The sequence below is a fragment of the Hemitrygon akajei genome, chromosome 9 (genome assembly GCF_048418815.1).
Source record: "Hemitrygon akajei chromosome 9, sHemAka1.3, whole genome shotgun sequence".
Taxonomy (NCBI): Eukaryota; Metazoa; Chordata; class Chondrichthyes; order Myliobatiformes; family Dasyatidae; genus Hemitrygon; species Hemitrygon akajei.
In genome coordinates this window covers 142,350,982-142,378,336 of record NC_133132.1, presented here as the reverse complement: position 1 = coordinate 142,378,336, position 27,355 = coordinate 142,350,982, and the positions used below count along the sequence as shown (strand labels likewise).

The 27,355-nt window shown below is 36.8% G+C and overlaps 2 protein-coding genes across 3 annotated transcripts in view; one reads left to right on the top strand and one right to left on the bottom strand.

Annotated features, from left to right (window-relative positions):
* Positions 1-3,141: 3,141 nt before the first annotated feature.
* LOC140733598 (transcription factor Sox-7-like) lies at positions 3,142-13,676 on the top strand. Its single transcript, XM_073057153.1, has 2 exons — positions 3,142-3,510; positions 11,166-13,676. Exons 1-2 carry the CDS (start codon positions 3,282-3,284, stop codon positions 12,020-12,022), a joined length of 1,086 nt encoding a protein of 361 aa, XP_072913254.1. The 5' UTR covers positions 3,142-3,281; the 3' UTR covers positions 12,023-13,676.
* Positions 13,677-14,343: 667 nt separating this feature from the next.
* The window catches only part of c9h8orf74 (chromosome 9 C8orf74 homolog), a 32,534-nt gene continuing 19,522 nt past the window's right edge, over positions 14,344-27,355 (bottom strand). For both annotated transcript variants that reach the window (XM_073055459.1, XM_073055458.1), the window contains one exon: positions 14,344-15,539. In XM_073055459.1, the coding sequence (XP_072911560.1) occupies positions 15,339-15,539 (201 nt within the window). In that variant the 3' untranslated portion in view covers positions 14,344-15,338. The remainder of the gene's footprint in view (positions 15,540-27,355) is intronic.

The window sequence follows — 27,355 nt, the reverse complement described above, 5'->3', positions numbered from 1 at the left end:
CCTGGCCCTAAATCTGTGCCAAAGGATAAATCACTTTGAGGAGGAATCAATTACAAGTTAATTTTCTCTCTATTCATTCAATTTGATTGAGTTAAATACTCTCACGTCAAAAGTGACTGGTAGTATGAAAAATCACATCTGAACAAACTAGAATCATTAGCTCCGTGTAAACACCAGTGACAAAGTCCCTCTGGTTTTATTTGGCCTACAAGAAAATTCTGGGGCCAAAACTACCTTCTACACCAAATCATTTATAATTTTTCCAACCAAATATTTATTTGTAAAGACATCTTTACTTTCAGGAAATCAAAGTATGAAACTCTTGTAGATATATAACAAAATAATCAAAGCTAAACTATATAATATTATATCAAAGGAAGACAAAATAGAGCTAAATTAATGTCATTTCAACTCCAACAGTTTACTGAAAGTCTATTTCCAGTACCCCTCTCACAAACAATCTGTGAATTTGTGCTAGATGTAATTCTTTTAATACAATGCTGTGGAACCAACAGCATGGAGCTGTTTTTACTTTGCACAAGTACCCAGAGTTAACAGCTCTTCTTTCCAGGTATTAGTGCTACAGATTGGCCCTTCATGGGTCTAGCATGAACAGCAGGAAGAGATCGACCAGGGATATTGGTCTTCTCCCAAGAGGTGAAGAAGTTCGGGTCATTAAGAATTCCAGTACATACAGTAGTTGAAAAGAACATTGATATAGTGAGGCAATGTCCTACACAGATTTTTGCTCACTTCTGGCCATTTTCTGCCTAACTGGTGCCCGGGAGAAAAACTCAATACCATGCTCCTTGCATAGAGAAAACATATTTATTTGTTAGTAGAGCAGTTATAGTTGAATAACTAAACTAATTCACTCAAGTCACTGCAAAATTAGGAAGTTGAGAAGACCTGAAAAAATGTAATGTTAAATGGGGAAGATCAGGAAAATAGGAATACAGAGATGCTAGTGTTCTTAGCAAATCCAAACATATGCCATTTTGTCTACCACTTATTAGCTAGTATTTTTGTATGATATGTTGTCTACTATTTCTTTAGGACAGTTGGTGCCTCAATTGTCCTATGAACTTCTACTCTGCTTATAGTTCTAAAGGGTCCAGATCCAACCCTGCCCTTTAAATATCAGTTGGAGTCATATTACGATTAGAAAAGTAATGAAATGAGCATCACCTGTGCAAACCTCCAGTTAATAATATTGAACAGAAATTCCTGGTGGAAATTCAGAAATGGTTGGTATCTGAACATCCTTCTCAGTATATCATCTATTCAGAATTTACGGCTGTAAATTAATCAAAAGGTTCATCCAAAGTTGGCTTCAATTGTGTTCTCCAATTGGAAGTTTATTAATTAGACACCAAAAAAACCAGAAGTTATTACTAATATACAATGAGCTTACGTACTGCGTTTTCTTGCATATCCAATACATTAAAGCTAGATTTCTGTAGATGTGTGACTTCCAAATGACCTATGAGCTTCTACTGTGCTAACTGTTGCGAAGAGCCCTTTGATGTCAATTGGGGTCACATGAAGATCAGAAAGTAATGAAATGAGAAACAAGCAGAATCTCTCGTGTTAATGAAATGAGGTTCTCCTGTCCAAACCTCCAGATAATGATATAATGGCAATTACAGTATATCAGTGGTCATGGGAGGGCATCCCAGCTACTAGTTTTCCTGCTTTCTCCATCTTCTGCCTACTCTCCTGCAATTTGTTATAGTCAAACTACACTATTCTCACTTAAAACCGAATCCTAAAAAAGCTGAAGTCCTGAAATAAAAACAAAAATGGTATAAATATTCAGCAGATCAGGCAGCATCAATGGAGGGAGAAAGTTATTGATCTGGAATTTTAGCTCTGTTTTTCTCTCTTCAAACAATGCTTGATCTGATGAGTATTTCCATGATTTTCTGTTTTTCATACATTTCAGATATCTACACTTATTTTCACTTGACAAGGGTTCAGATTAAGAAAGAATCTAAATGGAAGATTTGGTTGAAAGTGGATGAGTAGGAAATAAAACAAAAATAGATCTTTATAAGGGCTGCTGTTATTGTAACAAAATATGAATTTCTATTTTTATAGCACCAATAACTGAGATCAAATAGCAACTCACTGTTACTCTTAAACAAAACATTAAGTAGGAATCAGTAAAGTTGCAAGAAATTATGTCTCTTCTAGAGGGGAACTCAAAGCTCCTGCTTAAACTTTACTTAATTACTCACTTTTACTTCATTTCATAAATGAGCATATGTTGTCTAAAAAAATCAGATAATTTTTGTAATCTTGTTTTGATGTCATCTTCATATTTCCAATGTTATTTTTACAATCATTATTGTCAAGCTAGATAGAGATGGAATTAATGCAATGCAGGGGAAAGAGCCAGACACTGAATTAATATTGAGCTCTAGTTAATGTGATTGGTAAAGTCATCTGCATTCTACAGTTAATGTCATGGTTAGGTGTTCTCCTTTTCTCTCTTTCTTTCTGATTTGCACATATCTGGGTAGTTTGTTAGATAATCGGACAACACAAACTAAGCCAAACAACTAGAATAGGAATATTAAAATCTATAGGAAATCACCCATTTGCAGACTTTTGTAGAGAGGTGGCAGAAGGATCAGTGGGAATTAATGAGTGGGATAATCAATGGGATTACAGGCAATTAACTGAGGAAATGACTTTAATAGGACTGCCCAGGAAGCCAACATTAACTAAATGGTCCAAATGGACTTTGTATTAAAGAAATATGAGAAATATGTACCAATTTTGAATCAGGTAGAAATATGAATGGAAAATTTATCATCACAAAAATTCATAATGTCTTAGAGATATAAAATTAGTAAAAGAATGACAACAGAAAAATACTATGGCAATGTGTAACTATGTTTTAAGTAGTTGAATTAAGCCAAATGCACTTTGGTTTAAAATACATAGCTGGAAAATTACCTGAATGAATCTAAAGGAAATCTATTTCCTTGCTCTGTTGTTTTAAGTTTGTTGCTACAAGTCTGAGCTGTTTGGTTGTAGCACTAGTTAAAGGGAGGAGCTTCTATTAAAAACAGACTCGTGGTCATTGGTTAACGTTGTCATCAACTGACACAGGGAATAAATGAATCAGGGAGACTGTTCCTGATTTGGGACTTCAACTCACCAGCTTTAGTGTCAGCACCACAGTGATTTTAGTCCTACTTGCTTTTATATAAATTTCAAAAAAGTTGTACCTGTATAGATAATTTTAGATAAAAGCAACCCAATTCACAGTGATGTCTACAATAATGAGTCCATACTCATGGTCAGAGGGTTTGGAAACTTCTGTGAGAGAAGAAAAATCCAGGGCTGGACTCGCATGTCACGAATCTCCAGCCAGAAACAAAGCTGAGCCACGAATCCGGAGACCCATGAATGCCTTCATGGTCTGGGCTAAGGATGAGAGGAAAAAACTTGCCATCCAGAACCCTGATTTACACAATGCAGAACTTAGCAAAATGCTGGGTAAGTGTTGAGAAAAAGAAAACATCTTGAGGTAAATTTTACTTACAATGATAAGAAAAAGTGTCCTTTATGTTAAATTAATATAAAGGTAGAAGCATTTTTAAATAGTAACATCTATAGTATGTTTTATATCCATCTTCACTGTAAGCCTGAGCAAATAGTCACCAGAAAACAATCAGAATTAGGTTGTATTAAATAGCAGCTGTAGCAAGGGACAAATTTTTATTGATTTAATTTATTTACTTATATTTGGAACGTACTACCAGGAAGTATTTACTCCACTAAAACACACACAAATAGCTATACTGCACCCAGATCTGACTAATCAAAAAAGCTGAAAATTTTATCTGAATGTAGAGATCCAATTATTTCAGTTTTGAAATTCCACATTAAGTGTGAGTCAGCTATTTGTGAAAAGTATTTTAATTTCAATATCATATTTCATATTAAGGAAAAGTTATAATTTCTGCACTCATATTTTACAACAACATTTAATAAATTTTAGCTACTGAACATTAAAGTAACTAGAGTGCTAAATTTCACATCTTCAGGATAGCTATTGACCAAAAAATCCCTCTAGAGTTTAATTTACTTAGCCGAATTTTAATAAAGATGGTCGCATAGATTATATGAAAAATCAATGACTTAAATTAAGTACATGCTGCTTTTTTATTCAATAAAACTGTATCATTACATTAAGTTAAGTAAGTAGCAGTTTTACTGTGTAATAATTGTAGCTATTTAGAAAATACCAATGATTGATCCTGAATTAATATTTGAATGAGAGCTACATTTATTCTTTAAGAATTATATTCATTTTCTCTGGTCCTAAGGACAACAAATAAGATTTAATTTGTGATAAGTTGGTATATGCAGTCCAACTAAAAAGGAAAACTTTTATTTTGCCACCATTTTGAAAACTCACTAGCTAGTGTATTATTTACAGAGCGTAAAATCATTATTAACTTCAATTTTAAGTCCCATTGGTTTTTACACTTTTAATTGTTGATTCTTTCAGATATAATTTTTTCATATAATGTCAGGCATGGATAACACATTTAAATTTTAACAAGAAATAGATGCAATGCAGCCTCTTTTCATGAAACTGACTGCTCAGGCAGAGTAAGTCTCTAGCTAAAACAGAAGTGTATAGTAAATGTGGTTCATATAATTAACATAAATCTAAGCAAAAAGATCTTTTCTTGACAAATGCTATGAGCCAATGTAAAAGGTATTTTTCCAGATAATATATTTTCTCAGTATAATAATAGCCTTATATTGTATGATCTGAAATGCTTTGCCTCTAACTACACATATGGTGTAGATTTAAAACTTAATTTTGCATTTTATCTGCTTCTTACCTGAAGATATGCATTTTGATTTAGGGTGGGTTTGCCAGCCCTCTGCTATCTCATTCAGGTGGGTTAGTAGATGAAATACTTTGGAACTTGAACACCATCATGTTATTCAATACCTCAAAACTATTGGAATATTAAACCCTTTCATAAAACAGTGTTTTACTAGCAGCATTCAGTTCATGGTTAGCAATAGGAAAACTATTTCTGGGGATATTTCTGACTGAGTTATGTCCTTTCTTTGTTGTGGCTGGTGTTCTGTAAATAATTACAATAAAGAAGATAGCAATACAGTAGCAAAACATCAGAATTAACAATCTTTTTCATGCATCTATAATAAAAGCTAAAATAATTCAATGTGTTAGTAAAGGCTCCAGTTTAACTTTACACAAGTGTTGTTCCTGTTAGGACCATTTTCTCTCAAATTTTGCCTGCTTTATAATGAAGGTCACAATGCTTTGGGTCAAGGTGTTCTTTCCTGTGTTATTGAGCGACCACATTAATTCACATTTTTCTAAACTAATAAATTCTTCAAACAAATTTGATTAAAATGGAAGATGCTTTTTCATATATACTTCAACACTGATGCAGTGTTTCTGAGTGATATAGCTTCTAGAGTTATAAAAAGAGAAACAAGGGATGGAGACAAATTGGATCTTATATCCCAGAATGCACGTATTACAGAGAAAGGGGGGGGGGGGGAAGTAAGGATGGGGGCAAATTGATTCCAAAAAGAAAACTAAATATAAATAGCTGAGATGCAAGAGTGCGCATTGCTCCTGCATTTTGTTTGCAAATATTTATCACATTCCAGAAGATTCGTTCAGTTCATGCTGTCAAAAAAAGAGATAATTATGGAAACAGAAAGGAAGTTACCAAATTAAAATAAAGCACTGTGCCACAAAATTATATTGCATTATTGGTCACAGAATGAATCAAATGGATCAATAAGATACTGTGCAATTTTTTTTAAGGCAATTTGACTTATTAGTGCCTCTTTCTAGCATATTCATACAAGGAAATTTTGGAACTTGGTAAATGCATTATACACTTCTACCCACCTTTTATTACTAATTATTTTCCTGTTTTGTATCTAAGAGATTAGTTTAAACTGGGAAATAGAGCTGATCTGATTTTGACTAAATACATTTTTATGATATAATTTTCAATAGTCATTTTGTATCTGTTAAATAAATACATTAATTTAATGCCATAAAAACTGTAATACAAAAGTTCAGGAATGATAGTGATTGCATGCTGTTTAGACCACATAAAATTAGCTTATTCTTCCTTTTCATTTTTACAGCACTGTTGGTATACTGTTAATAATTGTTATCAGTCATATTGTTAACAGTTGCACATCAGTCTTTTGATAGTTTAGACTTGCTTTACTGCAATAAGCAGAGTGGAGTTACCATACTGTCACAATATAGCCAGATCATCTACATTCAACCAGGATAATACAACAGTTTATGGCTGCAGAGCAGCAGGGAAATGGAACAAATCTGAGCCAGTTTAACATATTTCTAGTACACTTACTCGGGAAACAAAATCAAAATTAAAACAGCAGGTGCCGAATACAGTACCTAAAACATAAAACAAAAAGAATATTTGAACCATTAAACGGAATCTGTGGGGGGATAAATAAGTTAGATTTTGATGGAGGTGGTTTATTATCTGGGAATAGACCTTTTATCAGCTCACAGCCCACACCTGAAACAACTTGCATTTTCTCTCCACAGGTGCTGACTGACTCATTTTTTCCCCAACGTTTTGTTTTTGTTGTGTTTGGGCTTATTCTGGAATTGTTACTAGCTGTGCGAAACCCTCTCAATGGGAGCTGATAGTTTGAGCAGGGCACTTGGCCCAAATGTAAATTGGTCTAAAAATAGGCTAAACTTAGCCAGGCTGTGAAAGTTGTAACAGATCAGTTGCTATTAGAACTATAAATTCAGGCCATAATATGGGATCACAATCAAAATTTCATAGAGCTACCTGACAAATTCTTGGTTTACCTATTGTGTATGCAGCTCTCTAATCATCCTATTCAAAACGACATCATTCAACAATAGGAGGAGTAATGTTTATTCCACTGATAGTGCTAAAGATACATGCATAATTGCAGCAGGGGGATATACTTTACTTCCAAATTTTAATTTAATTTACACCAATGAATGTCTTTAGCAGAGGTAATCAGGGCAACTTCCAGTTGACTACTCTTGTGAAGAGTGCCATTTTATGAGCTCTAGAATGGTTGCATGGGACTGGAAAATTGCAAATGTTACTCCATTCTTTAAGAAGGAAGGACTGGCAGAAGAAAGGAAATTATAGGACAGTTAGACTGACTTCAGTGGTTGGGAAGATGTTGGAGTCGATTATTAGGTATGACGTATCGGAGTACTTGGAGGCGCCTGAGAAAGTAGGCCAAAGTCTGCATTGTTTCCTTAAGGGGAAATCTTAACTGACAAATCTGTTGAAATACTTCGAGGAAATAACAGGCAGGATAGACAAAGGAGAGTCAGTGGATGTTGCTTACTTGGATTTTCATAAGGGCTTTGACAAGGTGCCACACAGGAGGCTGCTTAACAAGATATTACAGAAAAGATACTAGCAAAGAACATAGGCTGATTGGCAGGGGGTAAAGAGCCAGAATAAAGGGGGGCTGTTCTAGTTGTCTGCCAGTGACTAGTGGTATTCTGCAGGCGTTGGAATTGGGACCGCTTCTTTTTACGTTATATATCAGCAATTTGGATGATGGAATTGATAGCTTTGTGGTCAAATTTACATTGATAGATGGAGGGGCTATCTTTTAAATGGGGAGAAAATTTTTTAAAAATCAGAGATGCAAAAGGACTTGGGAGTCCTTGTGCAGGATTCCCTCAAGGTTAACATGTAGGTGGAGTTGGCATTAAGAAAGACAAAAGCAATGTTAGCATTCATTTTGAGACACCCAGAATATAAGAGCAAGGATGTAATACTGAGGCTTTAAAAAAAACATTGATCAGACTGCACTTGGAGTATTGTGAGCAGTCTTGGGCCCCTTATCTAAGGAAAGGTGTACTGGCATTGAAGAAGGTCCAGAGGAGGATTATGAGAATGAATCTGGGAATAAAAGAGTTCATGGACGAGGAGCTTTTGATGGCTCTAGGCCTGTACTTGCTGGAGTTCATAAGAATGAAGGGGGATCGTATTGAAATCTATTCAATTCCAGATAGTGGATGTGGAAAGGATATTTCGTACAGTAGATGAGTCTAGGACCAGAGAGCACAGCTTCAGAATAGAGGGATGTTAATTTAAAACAGAGATGAGAAGGAATTTCTTAAGCCAGAGGGTGGTGAATCTGCAGAATTCATTGCCACAGATGGCTGTGGAGGCGAAGACATTGAGTAAATTTAAAGTAGAGGTTGATAGGTTTGTGGTTAGTCAGCGTGTCAAAGGTTACAGGGAGAAAGCAGGAGAATGGCATTGAGAAGGATAATAAATCAGCCAAGACTGAATGACAGAGCTAGTGGCCTAATTCTGCTCCTATGACTTATCGTCTTATGGAGTTTGAGGTAAAATTATACTGTAACATAAGGAAGGACTATAAGGCCTATAGCCTTCTAATAATCCCATTTTAAGAAATGAATTCCTGTTAAAATAAGAGCTAGAATTCTCATGTTAATATTATCCAATGATTTTGTCCTATCTAACAAAGTCTTAAGTTTTCAGTATTATTACTGATAGTTAAATTCTTCAAGCCACAATTTTAAACACTATATATCTATTTTGAACTTGCTTTAGAAAATGGCTTTTATCAAATTATAAGATATTAAACCAATTATTCAATAGTATCAAATACATGTGCTTTGACTGTAACTTTTTCCTCATGCTATCTGAATTAGTATTTATACAGATTTTTGATGATTTGCATATGACTGATACTGTATGAATTCAACCAGCACAAATCTTGTTCCCTTGCTGTGTCACTAGATGGTATATAATTTTGATACTGGGTAATAGCTAAATGATTCTAATGATGGGGTTTTTAGTTATATAAATACATTGGGCAACAGGGGATGTTCTGTTTATAACAGAGGAAATCTCAAGTTTTTAAGATTATGGACAGTTGATAGAAACTATTCCCATCAGCAGAGGGGTCAACAAGAAACGGTGTCGAATGAAGGTGTCACGCATAAAAATTGTTTTGCATGTGGTTCGAGTCTGGAATGTACTGCTGGGAATAATTGTGGATGCATTCTAAAAGGAGCTGTACAGAAGCAGCTTGAATGTGCTCTGAGGAAATGATGAAAGTCTGTAACCATCTGAATTGCTCCTGCTTTGAGCGGGAGCAGACTTGATGGGTCAAACAGACTTCCTCCACATGGTAACTATTTTGTGAATCGCCATATTAAAGTATGATAAATTGATGAATATCATGTCCTTGTAATTATATATCAGATTGGTACCCTCTGAATCATATATGCAAAAGCCTTTTCTTTAGCAGTACATTTCATTATTTCCTCAAATGACTCAACAAACGTCAGACCCAAATGCTCATACCAGTCTGTGGGAGAATTTTTTCTCTCTCTTGTATCTCACCATTGATATACATACAAACCGTCAATGTTAAATTGAACAGTCTGTGTTTACTCAACTCATTCAATTCCTTTTAGAAATGAAGCATTTTAGCTGAAAATGCTTCTTCATTGTATGTATTATGACTACACTTGCAAGTGCTCCATATTACTGAAAGCAAAAACAAAAATTCTTAGATACATAAATATATGACAGGGATATCATCAGCTATTAAATAACAAAATAATGCTGGACAATATCAGTTTACATATGCATCATTAAAAATCATTCTTTAATGATTTGAGATTAGATTGAGAAGCGATGATCTGTTGTTAAACAGTTCACCAGCAATAGTTTACAAATAACTAGGGTGAGGTCTGGAGAGTGACTGAAACCAGTGGAACAATACCTATTCAGGGAGATTAAAGCAGAACGAGCATTTACGGAGACCTTGGCAGCCATTCATTTTATTGTGTGAACTGTCAGCTAGTGTCAGGTCAGGTCAGGAGCACCAGCAGGAGACTGGGTGCCATTGATCACATTTTAGCAATAAATATTAGTTAAGTTGGTACATGAAAATATTCAGTTCTTTCGTGTGATTTTTGTGTTTTTCTGAGTATTTGCAAATTCATTACTGTGCTGAGTTTTTTCAGGCAAGGTACTAAACAATAGTCACTGTTAAACTATCTTTTGTTCATTTAATAAGGCTGCCAAATTTAAAGACCTGTATATGAGCCATCATTGATGGACCAAGTATGTGGAAGATGGTGTTGTTCATGATGACATATTGATGCAGTGTGGAAAGAACATAGACAGATTTGAAAAAAGGTTTATAAGTATTTTAGTATACCAGATCTCTGGCTACAAAATATTTCTCTGTTCTGTTCAGTATCTTTGGTTCACTGCTCTTTCCAGGGATATATTTTTAGTGGGGTTTTTTTCCCATTGAATATTACATGATTTTTCAAGCACATATCCTTGACAACTTTGACCATTTTGCCACTATACTCCTGCAGATAAGAGCTCCCTCATCTGGGCAGCATAAGGTTTTCACATCAAATACCAGATTAATTTGTGTGATAAATGAAAATTAGGATTTCAGTTAGCTTCATTAGCCTTTAACAACTTCACTACCTTTTTTTAAAAAAAAACATTCAAGGGCAAGTGGGGCATTAGAAGAGGACATGTTTTGTATTCACATAGTACAAATCCTATATAGGTCTGAAACTTAATATATAAAATGAAAACATTGTAGTAATGAAAGCTTTAATGTTCTTTTCTGTGTTTCCCTTTAAAATAAGAACATAATCAATTTTTGTTAATACCAAAATATAGCTTTATTTGATTGATATGTATGTTCTCTGGCTTTAGTTTTCAGCTAAACACTAGACAGCACATGAAGTAGGTATGGGAGAAGGTACCTGACATCTGTACTTTACACAGACTAAATTTGATTTGTGAATGAAAACGTATCTGGGAACATTACCAGATAATGTGGTGAAGCATCTCATGGTGAAATGTGAATCCAAAATTAATTCTAATTTTATTTATGCTTATTTTGGGAGTTTATATCTTTTACTGACATCACCTGAGCACAAGTTGTATTCTATTTCAAACATTCCTTTAAGTATCTTTAAAACTGTTGATGTTGTAATAAAACAATAAGTGAACTGTTTGATAAAGATTCATAAATTGTGAATAAGTATTTGCTACATCTGATTTAAACCCTGCAATACATTTTAGGCAAATCATGGAAAGCCCTCACTCCTTCACAGAAACGACCTTTCGTCGAAGAAGCTGAAAGGTTACGAGTGCAGCACATGCAGGATCATCCCAATTACAAATACAGGCCTCGGAGGAAAAAACAGATCAAACGACTGTGCAAACGTGTGGACCCCAGCTTCCTGTTCAACAACTTCCCCCACGATCAGACTCCCGTTCACAGTGGAAGAATTTGTAGGGGGCCTCTGGAGGAGGAAGAGGATAAAGGCTATCTAGCAACCTCGAGACTTCCTGCAATCAGCAGATTCAGGGATGCACAGAGCACAAAGAATAACTTCGACAACTATGGGCTACCCACACCCGAGATGTCCCCTCTAGATGTAGTGGATGCTGATCACAGTTTCTTCCCAGCTCCGTGTACGGAAGATTCTCCTTCTCAGATGAATGGAGTGATCTATCAGTCAGAATACAGCCAAAGCCCCATTCAATGTGGAAATCTCAATCAGATCTCTATCCCCCAAAACAGATCTCCCATCATGCACCCTTCAGTCAGCCACCCTCCGCCGCCTCCTTATTATAACCGAATGCAACATCCAGCCTTCCAGCCCATGAATTCAAGCACTTCAGTCCACCTTTCTCCCCCACGGGACCACCATCACCTAGATCACCTGGAGCACATCAGCCAGGCTGAGCTGTTGGGGGAAGTGGACCGCAATGAGTTTGATCAATATTTGAACACCTCCAGTCAACTGCATCAAGCAGGGATGATAATGAGTTCACATTTACATGATGTGAGTCCGTCGGGAGGCACAAGTTCAGAGAGGAGTCTAATTTCAGTCTTAGCTGATGCTACTGCAGCATATTATAATGGCTCCTAGTCCCAATATTAATGCACTAGAACTTTACTGGCCAATAACAGTATTACTTACAAAGATCTTTGGAATGGAAATATCCTCAGGGTTTTGAAACGAACCATTAGTTACTTTCATAAGTGAAGAACCAAGTTATTTATGTAGGTAAATTCTTTATGACATTTTTTAAATGGAAAGTGTGTGTGTGTGTGTGTGTGTGTGTGTGTGTGTGTGTGTGTGTGTGTGTGTGTGTGTGTGTGTGTGTGTGTGTGTGTGTGTGTGTGTGTGTGTGTGTGTGTGTGTGTGTGTGTGTGTGTGTGTGGTTTGCGAACAGTTTATGATGCATTTAATATCCAATGACTACTTAAAATTTGTTCATTTATATAAGCATCTATACATAGCTCTTTATCAGCATTTTTCTTGTCATTATTTCATTATGTCCAAAATAAACTTAGTTTTTAATAGAAAGGTGTATGTGTATGCTACTTCACAACTAACGATTCTATTTAAAATCAGATGCTCATATGCTCAAAAGTTTCAAAGATGTACATTCCCTCAGTGTCATTAGTTGTAGGGAATAAATAAGGAATCACCCATTTTGATCATAAAAGGAATTTTAACTCCATTAGGTAATAACAGTTGAGATGGTGATTTACAGTATATTTATTTTAATTACTGTTTCATGAAACGTTTAAGTTTTATGTTTAATTTATCCTTTGTGGCAACCTTAAGCAAAAATATAAATATTTCCAATAAAAATTTGTATTCCAATAAATGATTTTTTAGATGCACTTGCAACAAATGGGGGAACTAAAAATGGATTACCTGGGTATAACCTTTTATTTCATACTATGAAGCTTTCCAGAAATTGGACTTGTGAGATTGAAAATGTTCATACACTAAACTAAGAATTGTTTCAATTATTCATGAATTTTTATGAAATATTTGGGTTTCTCATGAATATCTACATAAAAGTTAGAGACACAATATGGTTTGAAACATGTAGAGCCTTATGCACTTTAGAAGTTGTTTTAACAAAGGTATATCAAGCTTACCAATATTTAGAATTCTTAATGTATTTTAAAAGGGCTATTTGAAATATAGACCAGATTCATCACAGAATTGAGTTCCTAATGTATTTTTGAACAGCTATCAATGCTTAATTGTATCATTGTCAAGGTAAGCTTCCTACAATTATCAAAAGGTGTTACTTTGGGGTTGCATTTTTAAAAATTATGTACTGTCATATAGTCATTAATTTTGATTTTGATACCACAACATTGTTTGTTTACAGTTTTGTCTGCTTTGTGTAATATGTACATACCTATTAAAGTATCAAATTATGCTTTAAATTGATAAAATTTGTTTTAATACTGAAATTTCCAGATTACATAATTATGAAATGTCCTACTTTAATGTAACTGTATATTTCTAAATATGTATATTACTTTCCCAATTTCAGTTTCTATTTTAAAATGTTTGAAGTGGAGCAGTTGGAACAAATTTATAGCATTTCTAATCCAATTGTGCAACTGCCAACTAACCTATAAATTCAAGCTGATCTCCTAAATTAGTATACATTAGTGAAGTGATGTTCTGCTATAATTTAAAATCTATTCACAGAACTAAACTGTACCGAATATTGTTTCACTGATTTTTTTTTAAATAAAAGAATGAGATTACTAACCATGACTGATGTCTGTTTTCCTGAGTTTGGGACTTTGATTTTGAAGCTGGTGGAAGTGGATGGAGCTCTGTTTCCTGGTTGATAACACAGCTACTACCCTATCAGGATGTTTGTAGTTATTTTACCACAGTCACCAGACCGAAGAACGGACAATTAATGATATTAATCTGGGGGGGGGGGGGATGGGTTGGTAGGGGAAATAAAAGAAATTTGCAGATTAACATCATTGGGGAGCAGTAGCCACATAAGAAGATTAAGAAGTATTTTTCCAAACAAACAGCAGATCAAGAATTAAGTTCTGCTAATAGTTATGATTGATAGGCCCATAATATATTAAACAAAATATTAACAATGTTAATGTCATACTTGGTGAATACAGTGATCCTATTTGAAATATGTGGATTATGTGCTTGCCTTTTTAGACATCAACTTAGTGAGGTTTAAAATTAACTGATTGTAGTGAGGTTTAAAATTAACTGATTGCAGTTAATTAAATCAAAAGGTTATTATTTATTTATTCTAATATAATTTATTTATTCTCTTAAGATATAAAACTGCTAAGAAGTTCCAAAAAAAACCTCAGCTCCTTCACAGCCTGAAGGCCTTGCCAAAATGGTATGAATACAATAATGAGCCAACAGTCATTTTGATGATCATTTTATTTTGAAGTTCATTTATTATTGTAGCTATCCAGACTGGTTGTTGGACATCTTTTTAAAAATTGCTTCCCATTTCTCCACTCCAGTGGCAGGTGATGAAGGAACTGACTTTATTTAAGGATTGTGCCATATGGTTCGTGTTGGAGGGAGAGGGGTGGAAAAAAAGGAGTTATCACTCTGCTAGCTTGGGGAAGGAAGGAAACTGATTGTCAGGTTGGTGTGAGTATTAGGAGAAAGGAAATAGTGCTGCTTGGAGACCCAGAGTTGGAGGAACAGAAGGGGTAAGGGACTAGGATTCAGAATGGCTTGTGGACAGGGAAAAACACTCTGCTTGGTGGATCGTGGTGTTACGAGGAATTCCGATTTGTAGAGAAGTGAAAAGTGTATTGTTAATGTGGAAGTAGGGATGCGTGTTGGCCCAGGAATGTACATTTCAGGACTCCTAGTTTAGTAGTGCATTCATAGGAATGCCCAACATGGTCCAAGTTCCTTTGCAATTCCTTAGAGGAGTATTCACTCAAGGAAGTATCCAATTCAATTTCCTGACATTATTGTGCTTCACTCATATGGCAAGGGTGGGGGGGAGTGGAGGGAGGGGATTAATATCTATTTTCAATTGTACATCACTCAGGTAAAAGATGGGACAGGGTGCTGCTACACAGTATACAGCAAGCCAATAGAGTTCAATTTAGATAGGGCTAAATCATCATAAGTACTTATGTGTTACAGATGCAAATAATTAATAAATTACTTCAATATTCATTTTGGATATTCTTAATTTGATTAACAGAGAAAAAAATTGAATGTGAAGCAACTTGGTCATGCATAATGCTGCAATTAAAATTCCAAATGTGCAAGTATTCAGTAAAGTGCTATTGTGATAGCTTTGATTGTTGACATACAATCAAACAGAAAAACCTGACTTTTTTTACATTTATAAAGACTACTTTAATTTCTTGCTAACAATGTAATTAATAATAGAAATATTTAAAATTGTCTATTTCTTCTTGCTTGATTTTCTAGCTTTCGTTCCCATCATTGAAGAAGATTGAGAATATTTAGATGCTGGGACGGGTATGGTTGTCTTCTGGAGTTTTACATCTAGAATTTGAAATGTAGTTTCAATCTCTTTTTGCAGTACTTCAGAAATCGTTGTCATCTGCATATTGTGTGCAACCTTGACAATTTCTTCTAATTTCTGAAAATGAAGTATTTACAGTAATCAAACAAGCAATTCCTAAGTCAGCAAGTAAATATAAACATTAGACAAGAGGTAATCTTTCTTGTTAGATCTACTTCGCAATAATAAGACTATCAGAAAAAAAGGCACTGACTCCCTTGATCTTGCTTTACCACCCAGCAAGATCATGGCCAATCTCTTAACTTAACATATTTTCCTCTTCTATTCCCATATTCCATGATTCTTTAATATCAGAAACAGATCAATCAGTTTTGAATGCAGTTTATTACTGAATATATGCAATCCTTGAAGGTAGAGAATTTACTTTGCCCTGAGTGAAGTTATTTCTCCTCATTGCTTCATAAATAACCAATTCCACATTTTCAATTGTGACTCCTAGTTCTAGACTTCTTAGTAAGTGAAAACATTCTCCCCATATCTACTCTGTTAATCTCTCAACAAATTTTGTTTATTTCAATGAGGTCAAGTCTTATTGTTCTAAATTTAAGTAAATGGTGGCCTAGTTTCTCCTCATGTGGGAGATGCAACATTTCAAGAACTATCTGGTGAATATTCAATCACTAAATGCCTTCTGTAAATGTAAGTGTACTGTAAATATCTTTTTTTTTTAAAGCTGAAGGAGATCAAAATATTCCAGACCTGGCTTCACCGAGTTCCTATATAATTGTAGTAATTCACCTTTTCTCTTGTAGTCCAATCCTTTTACAATAAAAGACACCATATCATGTCAGAATCAAAACATATACACAGTGGTGCTAGAAAGTTTATGAACCCTGTGGAATTTTATCTATTTCTGCATAAGTATGACCTAAAATGTGATGAGATCCGCACGCATGTCCTAAAACTAGATAAAAACAACCCAATTAAATAAGTAATGCAAAAAATCATCATACTTGTTCATTTATCTATTGAGAAAAATGATCCAATATTACATGTATTTGTTAGAAAAAGTATGTGAACCTCGGGTAATGCCTTCTACAAAAGCTATTTGGAGTCAGATATTCCAATCAATGAGATGAGATTGGAACTGTGTGTTGTAGAGGTGCACTACCCTATTAAAAAAAAAAGACACACAAAGTCAGATTACTGACAAAGCCTGCTCTTCTCAAGAAAGATCTGTTTATGTAGGGGAGATTCAACCAAGAGGACATGAGTTGAGAGTTAGGGGGCAAAAGTTTAGGGGTAACACGAGGGGGAATTTCTTCACTCAGAGAGTGGTAGCTGTGTGGAACGAGCTTCCAGTAGAAGTGGTAGAGGCAGGTTTGGTATTGTCATTTAAAGTAAAATTGTTTAGGTATATGGACAGGAAAGGAATGGAGGGTTATGGGCTGAGTGCAGGGTGGGACTAGGTGAGAGTAAGCGTTTGGCACAGACTAGAAGGGCCGAGATGGCCTGTTTCCATGCTGTAATTGTTATATGGTTATATGTGCACCATGCCTCAATCAAAACAATTTTCAAAGGATCTTAGAAGAAGAATTGTAGAGATGCATGAAGTTGGAAAAGGCTACAAAAGCATTTCTAAAGACCTGAGTGTTCATCAGTCCACAGTAAGAGAAACTGTTTGCAAATGAAGGAGGCTCAATACTGTTGGTACTTTCTCTAGAAGTGGGCATCCTGCAAAGATCACAACAAAAGCACAATGTGCAGTGCTGAAGGAGGTGAAAAAGAACCCAAGGGTAACAGCAAAAGACCTGCAGAAATAGAACATAGAAAATAGAAATTTATAGCACATTACAGGCCCTTCAGCCCACAATGTTATGCCAACAATGCAATCTACTCTAGAAACTGCATAGAATTTCCCTAGCGCATTGCCCTCTATTTTTCTAAGCTCCATGTACCTATTTAAGAGGCTCTTAAAAGACCCTATTGTATCCACTTCCACCACCACCACCAGCAGTGCATTCCACACACCCACCACTCTCCGTGTGGAAAAACTTACCCGTGACATTCCCTTGGTACCTACTTCCAGGCACCTTAAAACTATGCCCCCTCATGTTAGACATTTCACCCCTGGGAAAAAGCCTCTGGCTATCCACACAATCAATGCCTCTCATCATCTTATATACTTCTATCAGGTCACCTCTCATCCTCCGTCACTCCAAGGAGAAAAGGCCAAGTACACTCAACCTATTCTCATAGGGTACACCCTCCAATGCTGGCAACATCCTTGTAAATCTCTTCTGTACTCTCTCTATAGTATCCACATCCTTCCTGTAGTGAGTTGACCAGAACTGAACACAGTACTCCAAGTGGGTTCTGAGCAAGGTCTTAAGTAGCTGTAACATTACCTCATGACTCTTGAACACAGTTCCACAGTTGATGAATGCCAACACGTCATACGCCTTCTTAAGAACATTGTCAACCTGTGCAGTAGCTTTGAGTGTCCTATTGACATGGATCCCAAGATCTCTCAGATCCTTTACACTGCCAAGAGTCTTACCATTTATATTATATTCTGTCCTCAAACTGGACCTACCAAAATGACCCACTTCACACTTATCTGGGTTGAACTCCATCTGCCACATCTCAGCCCAGTTCCACATCCTATCAATGTCCCACTGTAACATCTGACAACCCTCCAGATTGTCCATAACACCCCCAACTTTTGTATCATCAGAAAATCCACTAACCCACCTTACTACTTCCTCATCCAGGTAATTTATAAAAATCACAGAGGAGGGATCCCAGTACAGATTCCTGCAGGATAGCACTGGCCTCGTCCTCCATGCAGAATATGAACCATCTACAACCCCCTTTGCCTTCTGTGGGAAAGCAAATTCTGGATCTACAAAGCAAGGTATCCTTGGATCCCATGCCTCATTACTTTCTGAATGAGTCTCACATGGAGAACCTTATCAAATGGCTGACTGAAATCCATATACACTACATCCACTGCTCTAGCTTCATCAATGTGTTTTGTTAAATTCTCAAAGAATTCAGTCAGGTTTGTAAAGCATAACCTGCCCGTGACAAAGTCATGCTGACTATCCCTAATCAGATTATGTATCTCCAAATGCTCATAAATCCTGCCTTTCAGGATCTTCTCCAACAACTTCCTACCACTGAAGTCAGACACTGGTCTGTCATTACCTGGGTTATCTCTACTCCCTTTCTTGAACAAGGGAACAACATTTGTAACCCTCCAATCCTCCGGTACTTCTCCTGTCCCTATTGATGATGCAAAGATCATCGCAAGAGGCTCAGCAATCTCCTTCCCTGCTTGCCACAGTAGCCTGGGGTATATCTCATCTGGTCCTGGTGACTTATCTAACTTAATACTTTTCAGAAAGCTCCAGCACATCCTTTCTTAACGTCTATATGCTCAAGCGTTTCAGTCTACTGTAAGTCATCACCACAATTGTCAAGGTCTTTTTCCCTGGTGAATACCTAAGCAAAGTATTAATTAAATATCTGCTCTACCTCCACTGACCCTATGCACATGTTTTCACTATCGCACCTGATTGGTCCTATTCTTACATGGCTTATCCTCTTGCTCTTCACCTACTTGTAGAAGGTCTTGAGGTTTTCCTTAATCCTGCTCACCAAGTCCTTCTCGTGGCCCCTTCTGGCTCTCCTAATTCCATTCTTAAGCTCCTTCCTGGCAACCTTGTAATTTTCTAGCGCTTTAACAGTACCTAGTTGTTTGAAACTTTTGTAAACTTTTCTTTTCTTCTTAACTAGATTTTCTACATCCTTTGTATACCATGGTTCTTTAACTCTACCATCCTTTCCCTGCCTCAATGGGACATACCTATGCAGAACTCCATGTTCCCTGAACATTTGCCACATTCCTGCCATGCATTTCCCTAAGAACATCTGCTCCCAATTTATGCTCCCAAGTTCCTTCCTAATAGCATCATATTTCCCCTTACTCCAATTAAATGTTTTCCTAACTTGTCTGCTCCTATCCCTCTCCAGCACTATGGTGAAGGAGTTAGAGTTGTGGCCACTACCTCCAAAATGCTCTCCTACTGAGAAAACTGACACCTGACTAGGTTCATTTCCCAATACCAGATCAAGTACAGCCTCTCCTCTAGTTGGCTTATCTACATATTGCATCAGGAAACCTTCCTGACCACACCTAACAAATTCCACCCCATCTAAACCCCTTGCTCTAAGGAGATGCCAATCAATATTAGGAAAGTTAAAATCTCCCATCACCACAACATCTCTATTAACTTGCTAAAGTCTCTGTTCATGTGTCCACTATAAGAAGAACACTGAATAAGAATAGTGTTCATGGAAGGACACCACAGAGGAAGCCAATGCTCTCCAAAAAAAATTGCTGCATTACCTGGATGTTCTACAACACTTCTGGGAAAATGTTCTGTAGACAGAAGAGACAAAAGTTGAACTTTTTGGCAGAAATGCACATTACTATATTTGGAAGAAAAAGGACACTGCACAACAACACCAAAACCTCATCCCAACTGCGAAGCATCATGATTTGGGGCTGCATTGCTGCCCAATAGAAGTTGCATAATGCAACAAGACAATGATCTGAAAGACAAGAGTAAATCAACAGCAGAATGGTTTAAAAAGAAGAAAATTTGTGCTTTGGAATGGTTGAGTCAAAGTCCTCATCTTAATCCTATAGAAATGTTGTGGAAGGACCTAATGCAAGCAGCTCATGCAAGGAATCCCAGCAACATCCCAGAGTTGAAGCAGTTTAGTACGGAGGAATGGTCTACAATTCCTCCAAGCCAATTTGCAGGACTGATCAACAGTTACTGGAAACGGTTGGTTGAAGTTATTGCTGTACAAGGGGATCACAAAGCAAAGTTCACATACTTTTTCCAAAAAATTCATGAAATATTGGATCATTTTTCTCAAAAAATAAATGAACAAGTATAATGTTTTTTGTGTTATTTATTTAATTGGGTTCTCTTTATCTTGTTTTAGGACTTAGGTGAAGACCTGATCACATTTTATGTCATATTTATGTAGAAATAGGGAATATTCTACAAGGTTCACAAACTTTCCAGCCCCACTGCATGCGCGCACGTGTGTGTGTGTGTGTGTGTGTATCTACACAAGTTAAATTAAATAAGCCGTGCACAAATAGAAATTAAATAGTAGTGACGTAGTATTCAATTGATAGAACATCTGTTTTTTTGTGCCCAAATGGATAACTTACCAATTTTGCACATGTATCCCATTTGCAAACATGCTTGTTCCTATCCCCTTGAAGCCTCCTACAACTCATTTTTTCTAATTTTTATGATCAAAAAGCTAATATATATTTATATATATTTGGCTCCCTCAGCCAAGTTGTTGCTAAAGATTGAATCCAAGCTCCAAACACTGATTTGTGCAATTCTTATTAATCACAGCCTGTTCAGATGACATAGATATATTTATTCCTGCTCTTTATTGTCCATCTGTTAACCAGCTCTCAGTCCACGGTTGTATATTATCTATAATTTTATATGTTCAAACCTTGTTCACCAACCTCCCGTGTCAACCTTAAGTCTTATGAGTATTCAAATACACCACCTCCATTGATTCCCTCTCATCAACCCAACTATCTCCATCTTTCAAACTCCGACAGATCAGTTCGATGTGATTTTACTTTCACATTGAATAACACTGCTCATTTCTCAAATTCAAGAGACAGGACTATCTTCTTCAAACAATTTATCCAGTAATGATGAAGTAAAGTGTTTCTGAGGGATGAAAGCATAACTTTACAATAAACAGAAACATTCAGGAGTTCAGGCAACATTAAGACATTTTAACTCAACTAATCACAAATGTTCCCTTTGTTTTCCATGTCCCTTCCCTCTCTTCTACTGAAAACTCTACCACACTCTTTCTCAGTTCTGATGAATTGTTGCAGATCTAAAACTCTGACTGTTGCTAGTTCCACAGAAGCTACCCAACTTACTGAGTTTTTTCCTTAGCATTTTATATTTTTTTAATCTCAGATTTCCAGCATGTGCAAGTTTTTGATTTTTAACCATACAATCAATGGTTATCACATTTACAAACAGAAGCTTATAAACATCAGTCTTTTAAGAGTCTTCACATAGGAATCTTGGTGAAGCAAAAGTAATGGTCATCATGATACTCCAAGAAATGCACATGCTCTTAAAGTCCTGCAATACACTCATATATATCATGTCATTTTGGGGCTGTGTAACGACTCTAATCCTTCCTTCTTCCTACTTCCTGCTGAACATACTGGCAAAGCAATTTTGTTCTGAAATACAGTTCCTGTCCTAGATGTACAAATCACAATCCAAGTCTATAACTTTGGATTTGAATTATTGCATGCACTATTACAAGGAACTACATATTAGAATATATATCCAATCTTTTTAGCAATGATCTTTTAAGAATCGATAGATTCTGGCAATGTACCGGATGATGTGAAAATTGCAAATGTTACTTCGCTATCTAAGAAGGGTGGGAGGCAGCTGAAAGGAAACAATAGACCTGTTAGCCTGACATTGGTGGTTGGGAAGTTGTTGGAATTGATTGTTAAGGATGAGATTACAGAGCACCTGCAGGCACATGACAAGATAGGCCAAAGCCAGCATGGTTTCCTGAAAGGAAAATCCTGCCTGACAAACCTACTGCAATTCTTTGAGGAAAATACAAGCAGGGTAGACAAAGCAGATGCAGTAGACATGGTGTACTTGGATTTTCAGAAGGCCTTTGACAAGGTGCTATACATGAGGCTGCTTAGCAAGATAAGAGCCCATGGAATTACAGGAAAGTTACTAGTGTGGGTGGAACATTGGCTGGTTGGCAGAAAACAGCCAGTGGGAATAAATGGATCCTATTCTGGCTGGCTGCTGGTTACCAGTAAAGTGCCACAGGGGTCGGTGTTGGGACCGCTGCTTTTTATGATGTAAGTCAATGATTTGGACTACAGTATTAATGGATTTGTGGCTAAATTTGCCAATGATACAAAGATAGGTGGAGGAGCGGGTAGCATTGAGGAAACAGAGAGCCTGCAGAGAGACTTAGATAGTTTAGGGGAATGGACAAAGAAGTGGCAAATGAAATACAATGTTGGAAATTGTATGGACATGCACTTTGGTGGAAGAAATAAACAGACAATTATTTAGATGGGGAAAGAATTCAAAATGCAGAGATGCAAAGGGACTTGGGAGTCCCTGTGCAAGATACCCTAAAGGTTAACCTCCAGGTTGAGTCAGTTGTGAAGAAGGCGAATGTAATGTTGGCATTCATTTCTAGAGGTATAGAATATAAGAGCAGGGATGTGATGTAAGGTACTCGTGAGACCACACTTGGAGTATTGTGTGCAGTTTTGGGCTCCTTGTTTTAGAAAGGATATACTGACATTGGAGAGGGTTCAGAGAAAATTCACAAAAATGATTCCAGGAATGAAAATGTTACTATATGAGGAACATCTGGCAGCTATTGGGCTGTATTCCCTGGAATTCAGGAGAATGGGGAGAATCTCATAGAAACATACCTAATGTTAAAAGGCCTGAACAGATTAGATATGGCAAAGTTATTTCCCATGGTGGGGAATACTAGGGCAAAAGGGCACAACTTCAGGATTGAAGACACAAAGTACACTGCAGATGCTGTGGTCAAATCAAGATGTACAAAAAAGCTGGATGAACTCAGCAGGTCGGGCAGCATCCGCTGAAAGAAGCGGGTTCAGGTCGAGACCCTTCGTCAGGACTTCCGTTGAACGAAGCAGTCAACGGATGCTGCCCAACCTGCTGAGTTCATCCAGCTTTTTTGTACGTCTTCAGGATTGAAGGATGTCCATATAGAACTGAGATGCGGAGAAATCAGTGGGTGGTAACCCTGTGGAATTTGCTGCCATGAGTGGATGTGGAGGCCAAGTCACTGGATGTATTTAAGGCAAAGATAGATAGGTACTTGATTATCCAAGGCATCAAAGGGTATGGGATGATGGCAGCGGAGTGGGGATGACTGGAAGAATGGGATCAGCCCATGATTGAATGTCGGAGCAGACTCGATGGGCATGCTTCTGCTCCTATGTCTTCTGGTCTTAAGCCGTTTATTTACTTCCCTTGTAAATTTGGCAAAGCACTTGAGATCATAATGGTATAAAATATTTTATACTAGAATTAAAAGCTAGAATTAAGCTAGAATTCAAATCCTGATGTGTACTTCTGGATGTAAATATTTTTGCTGCCAGCCAAACTCTTCAGTATGCCAAATAAGCTAACATCTTCAGAGGCTTATATTTTCTAAAAAATCATCATTTAAAGTTAAAAGCAGAGAGTTAGATAGAATTTTACATACAGAATTTTTTACATTGGGAATAATGTGCCAAGCTTTACCAAGAAGGATTGAAAGAAGAAAGAAAGAAACATGTAGACCACTGTAAAGAACACATTTTAAAAAATTGGAAGTCTCTTAAAGAGAATCTAATTTTCAATCTAACAGTAGAAAGTAATGGTATGTCAGGCAGAGAGCCAGGCATATTAATTAGCTTACTTATTAACAAATGCTGGATTTTAATATGCTGTTGATCTGTTCTTTATTTTGTAATTGCACACAGATTATGTACAAAATTACATGATGTTAAGTATAGGTCATAGATCATAAAATGCAATGTTTAACTGCAATGGCTTGGGGTAAATTAAGAACATTTGTACTGTTTTTAGACAATGCTGCTTTTTTCATTAAAAATGAGATCCACTGTTACAACACCTTATATACCGACTGGGTAGCCTCCAACCTGATGGCATGAACATTGACTTCTCTAACTTCTGTTAATGCCCCTCCTCCCCTTCTTACCCCATCCCTGACATATTTAGTTGTTTGCCTGTTCTCCATCTCCCTCTGGTGCTCCCCCACTCCTTTCTTTCTCCTGAGGCCTCCCGTCCCATGATCCTTTCCCTTCTCCAGCTCAGTATCACTTTTGCCAATCACCTTTCCAGCTCTTAGCTTCATCCCACCCCCTCCGGTCTTCTCCTATCATTTCGCATTTCCCCCTCCCCCCACTACTTTCAAATCTCTTACTATCTTTCCTTTCAGTTAGTCCTGATGAAAGGTCTCGGCCCGAAACGTCGACAGCGCTTCTCCCTATAGATGCTGCCTGGCCTGCTGTGTTCCACCAGCATTTTGTGTGTGTTGTTGTTTGAATTTCCAGCATCTGCAGATTTCCTCGTGTTTCCACTGTTGCAAAGAGGCATTGGCCATAATGAATGACATCACAGTTGGATGTCTGGTTTCTTTTGCAATATATAGATATTTATATACACATTATGCACTATATAGTTGTAAGCAAGTTAAGAAACACAGTTTGCTCATGCACCATGCAAATGTACTTCTACATTACATAGCTCCACTTTCATCAACTTGTGTGCAGTGTTTTAAAACTTTAATATTGGGTTGCTTGTCAAAATGCAGCAAAAACCTGCTTTTTCTGTTTCTAAATCACCTTACGAAGACATAAACTTGGTGAGGAAAGAATGAAGAGAGGAAACTCTAATACAAAATCTTAAGTGAGCTTCCTCATTTATAAATCATTAGAAATTTCTGCAAGGTGGTCACAGGTTAGAAAATCTGCCCTCTGCTGTTAAATTTACCAAATGCAACATAAAAAGATTTAAAAATATAAAACTCAAGAGTTGCACTCCTGCAAAATTAAAGTAGTTCTAGGTCAACTGAGCAGTATTATGATCAAAATCAAAGACACAAAAGTTACCAACCTTCTAGAAAACTGAGGAATGCTCTTTCTTTCTACTCACCCTACTGTCACAAAGTTCCAAAAGGGATCTGAGAACTACTCCAACAAAGTGTAAAGCAGTAAGGTAATTACACTATATTCCAATCTTTAAAAAAAGTTTCTACTGCCTAACAGGCACTAAATAGAATGATAAAGCCCCCATCAGCAATATTTAAAAGGATCATGAAATAGTTGCGAATAGGTAGCTGGATTACTTGCGTACTGGTCTAATTGTTGCATTCCTGTTCTGCACTAGAGTAATGTTTGCATTATATACAGGAAATAGTCTAGTTAAATATTTAAGAATTTGTGATGAAAGGAGATACTTAGTTAGGCTTCTGGAAATTGAACGTGACTGAAATAATGAAAAGAGACCACAGAGAAAAACAAGTTGCTAGAAGTTACAGAAGGAAAGAGAGGAGAGGGTACTCATCTGGCAGCAACATCCATCCAGTATCTTCAAGACATTCTCAAGCATTGTTTTCAATGCCTTGAACTTTTGGAGGAACCCAAGCCTACTTTGTTGTGCAGACCAAGACAGTGATAGCATTATACTTATTGCACCATCTCATTATTATAATGAAACAAGACTTTGCAAAACAGCAATATATACGTACATCTGGAAGAACATAACAGACAAGAAAGTCTACAATATGGTAATTTCCAAGTGATACTATTCATAAGCAATTCAGTATTTTGAAACATACTTCTCCAGTCAATGCTTTTCCTTTATATCTGCTACTATGATCATACGGTTACCAAAACAAAATAAAAATCCTCTATAAAAACAAAGTTCAATTTCAATTTTATAAATTTGCATTAATAACGCACATGAAATCAAACATTTAACCCTTCTGAATTTCTTCGGTGCCAATCTTTTAAATGCTTCTCCAAGGTGTTTCCCCAAGAGTTGAAGCACAAGGATATAAAACGCAGATGCTGGAAATCTGAAATAAACCAGTAAATGCTGGGAAAACTCAGCATGTCAGATGGCATCCATGGAAAGAGAAATAACCAATGTCCCAGGCCTGTGAACATTTGAGTTGGCTGGGATGATGAAATTGAGAATATCTTCCTTCTTTCAGGCTTCCCTCATCCTACTTTGTTGTGTACAACTGCAGCTTAATTGTCAGAAGTTCTGACAGCAGAAGCAGAATTATTGTGCAACCATGTCTGCCAGCAAGCTGGTTCCTGTGTTATACTCCATCCCTAACCTGGTTTATACCACATCCATATCACTCCTACAATGCTTTTAGAAGAAGTGTGTCAGATGAAGTGCGCATTTCTCCCCATATTCGTAATCTCCTTCCTTCTTTCTCTCTGATTGAGAGGACCCAGTTATTGGATACCTGAAGTAAAAAGCAGGTAAGATTTGGGTTTTGATGAAAAAATGTGGTGCACATTTATGTTACTGTATATGTAGCATTCAAGTACTGTAAAAAAAAATTCTGTGGGATGGGGGAAATGTTAAATAAGCAGGTTTTATCATCATCATTCGATTGCTGCCACCAGTGGTCATGGTTAGTGATGGAGGAGGGAGGAGGGAGGGTTCTATGGAACATAAGAACATGAGAAATAGGAGCAGGAATAGGCCATCTGGCCCATCAAGCCTGCTCCACCATTCAGTAAGATCATGGTTGATCTGGCCATGGACTCATCTCCACCTAACTGTCTTTCCCCCATAACCTTTAATTCCCCTGATATGTAAAAAACCTATCCAACCTTACCTTAAATATATTTAGTGAGGATGCCTCCACTGCTTTATTGGGCAGGAAATTCCACAGATTCACCACCCTCTGGGAAAAGCAGTTCCTCCTCATTTCCACCCTAAACCTACTCCTCCAAATTTTGAGGATATGTCCTCTAACTCTAGTCTCACCTATCAGTGGAAACTTTCCTATCTCTATCTTATCTATCCCTTTCATAATTTTATATGTTTCAATAAGATCTCCCCTCATTCTTCTGAATTCCAGTGAGTACAGTCCCAGGCGACTCAATCGCTCGTCATACTCTAATGCCTCATCTCTGGAATCAATCTGGTGAACCTCCTCTGCACCGCCTCCAAAGCCAGTATATCCTTCCTCAAGTAAGGAGACCAGAACTGCATGCAGTACTCCTGGTACAG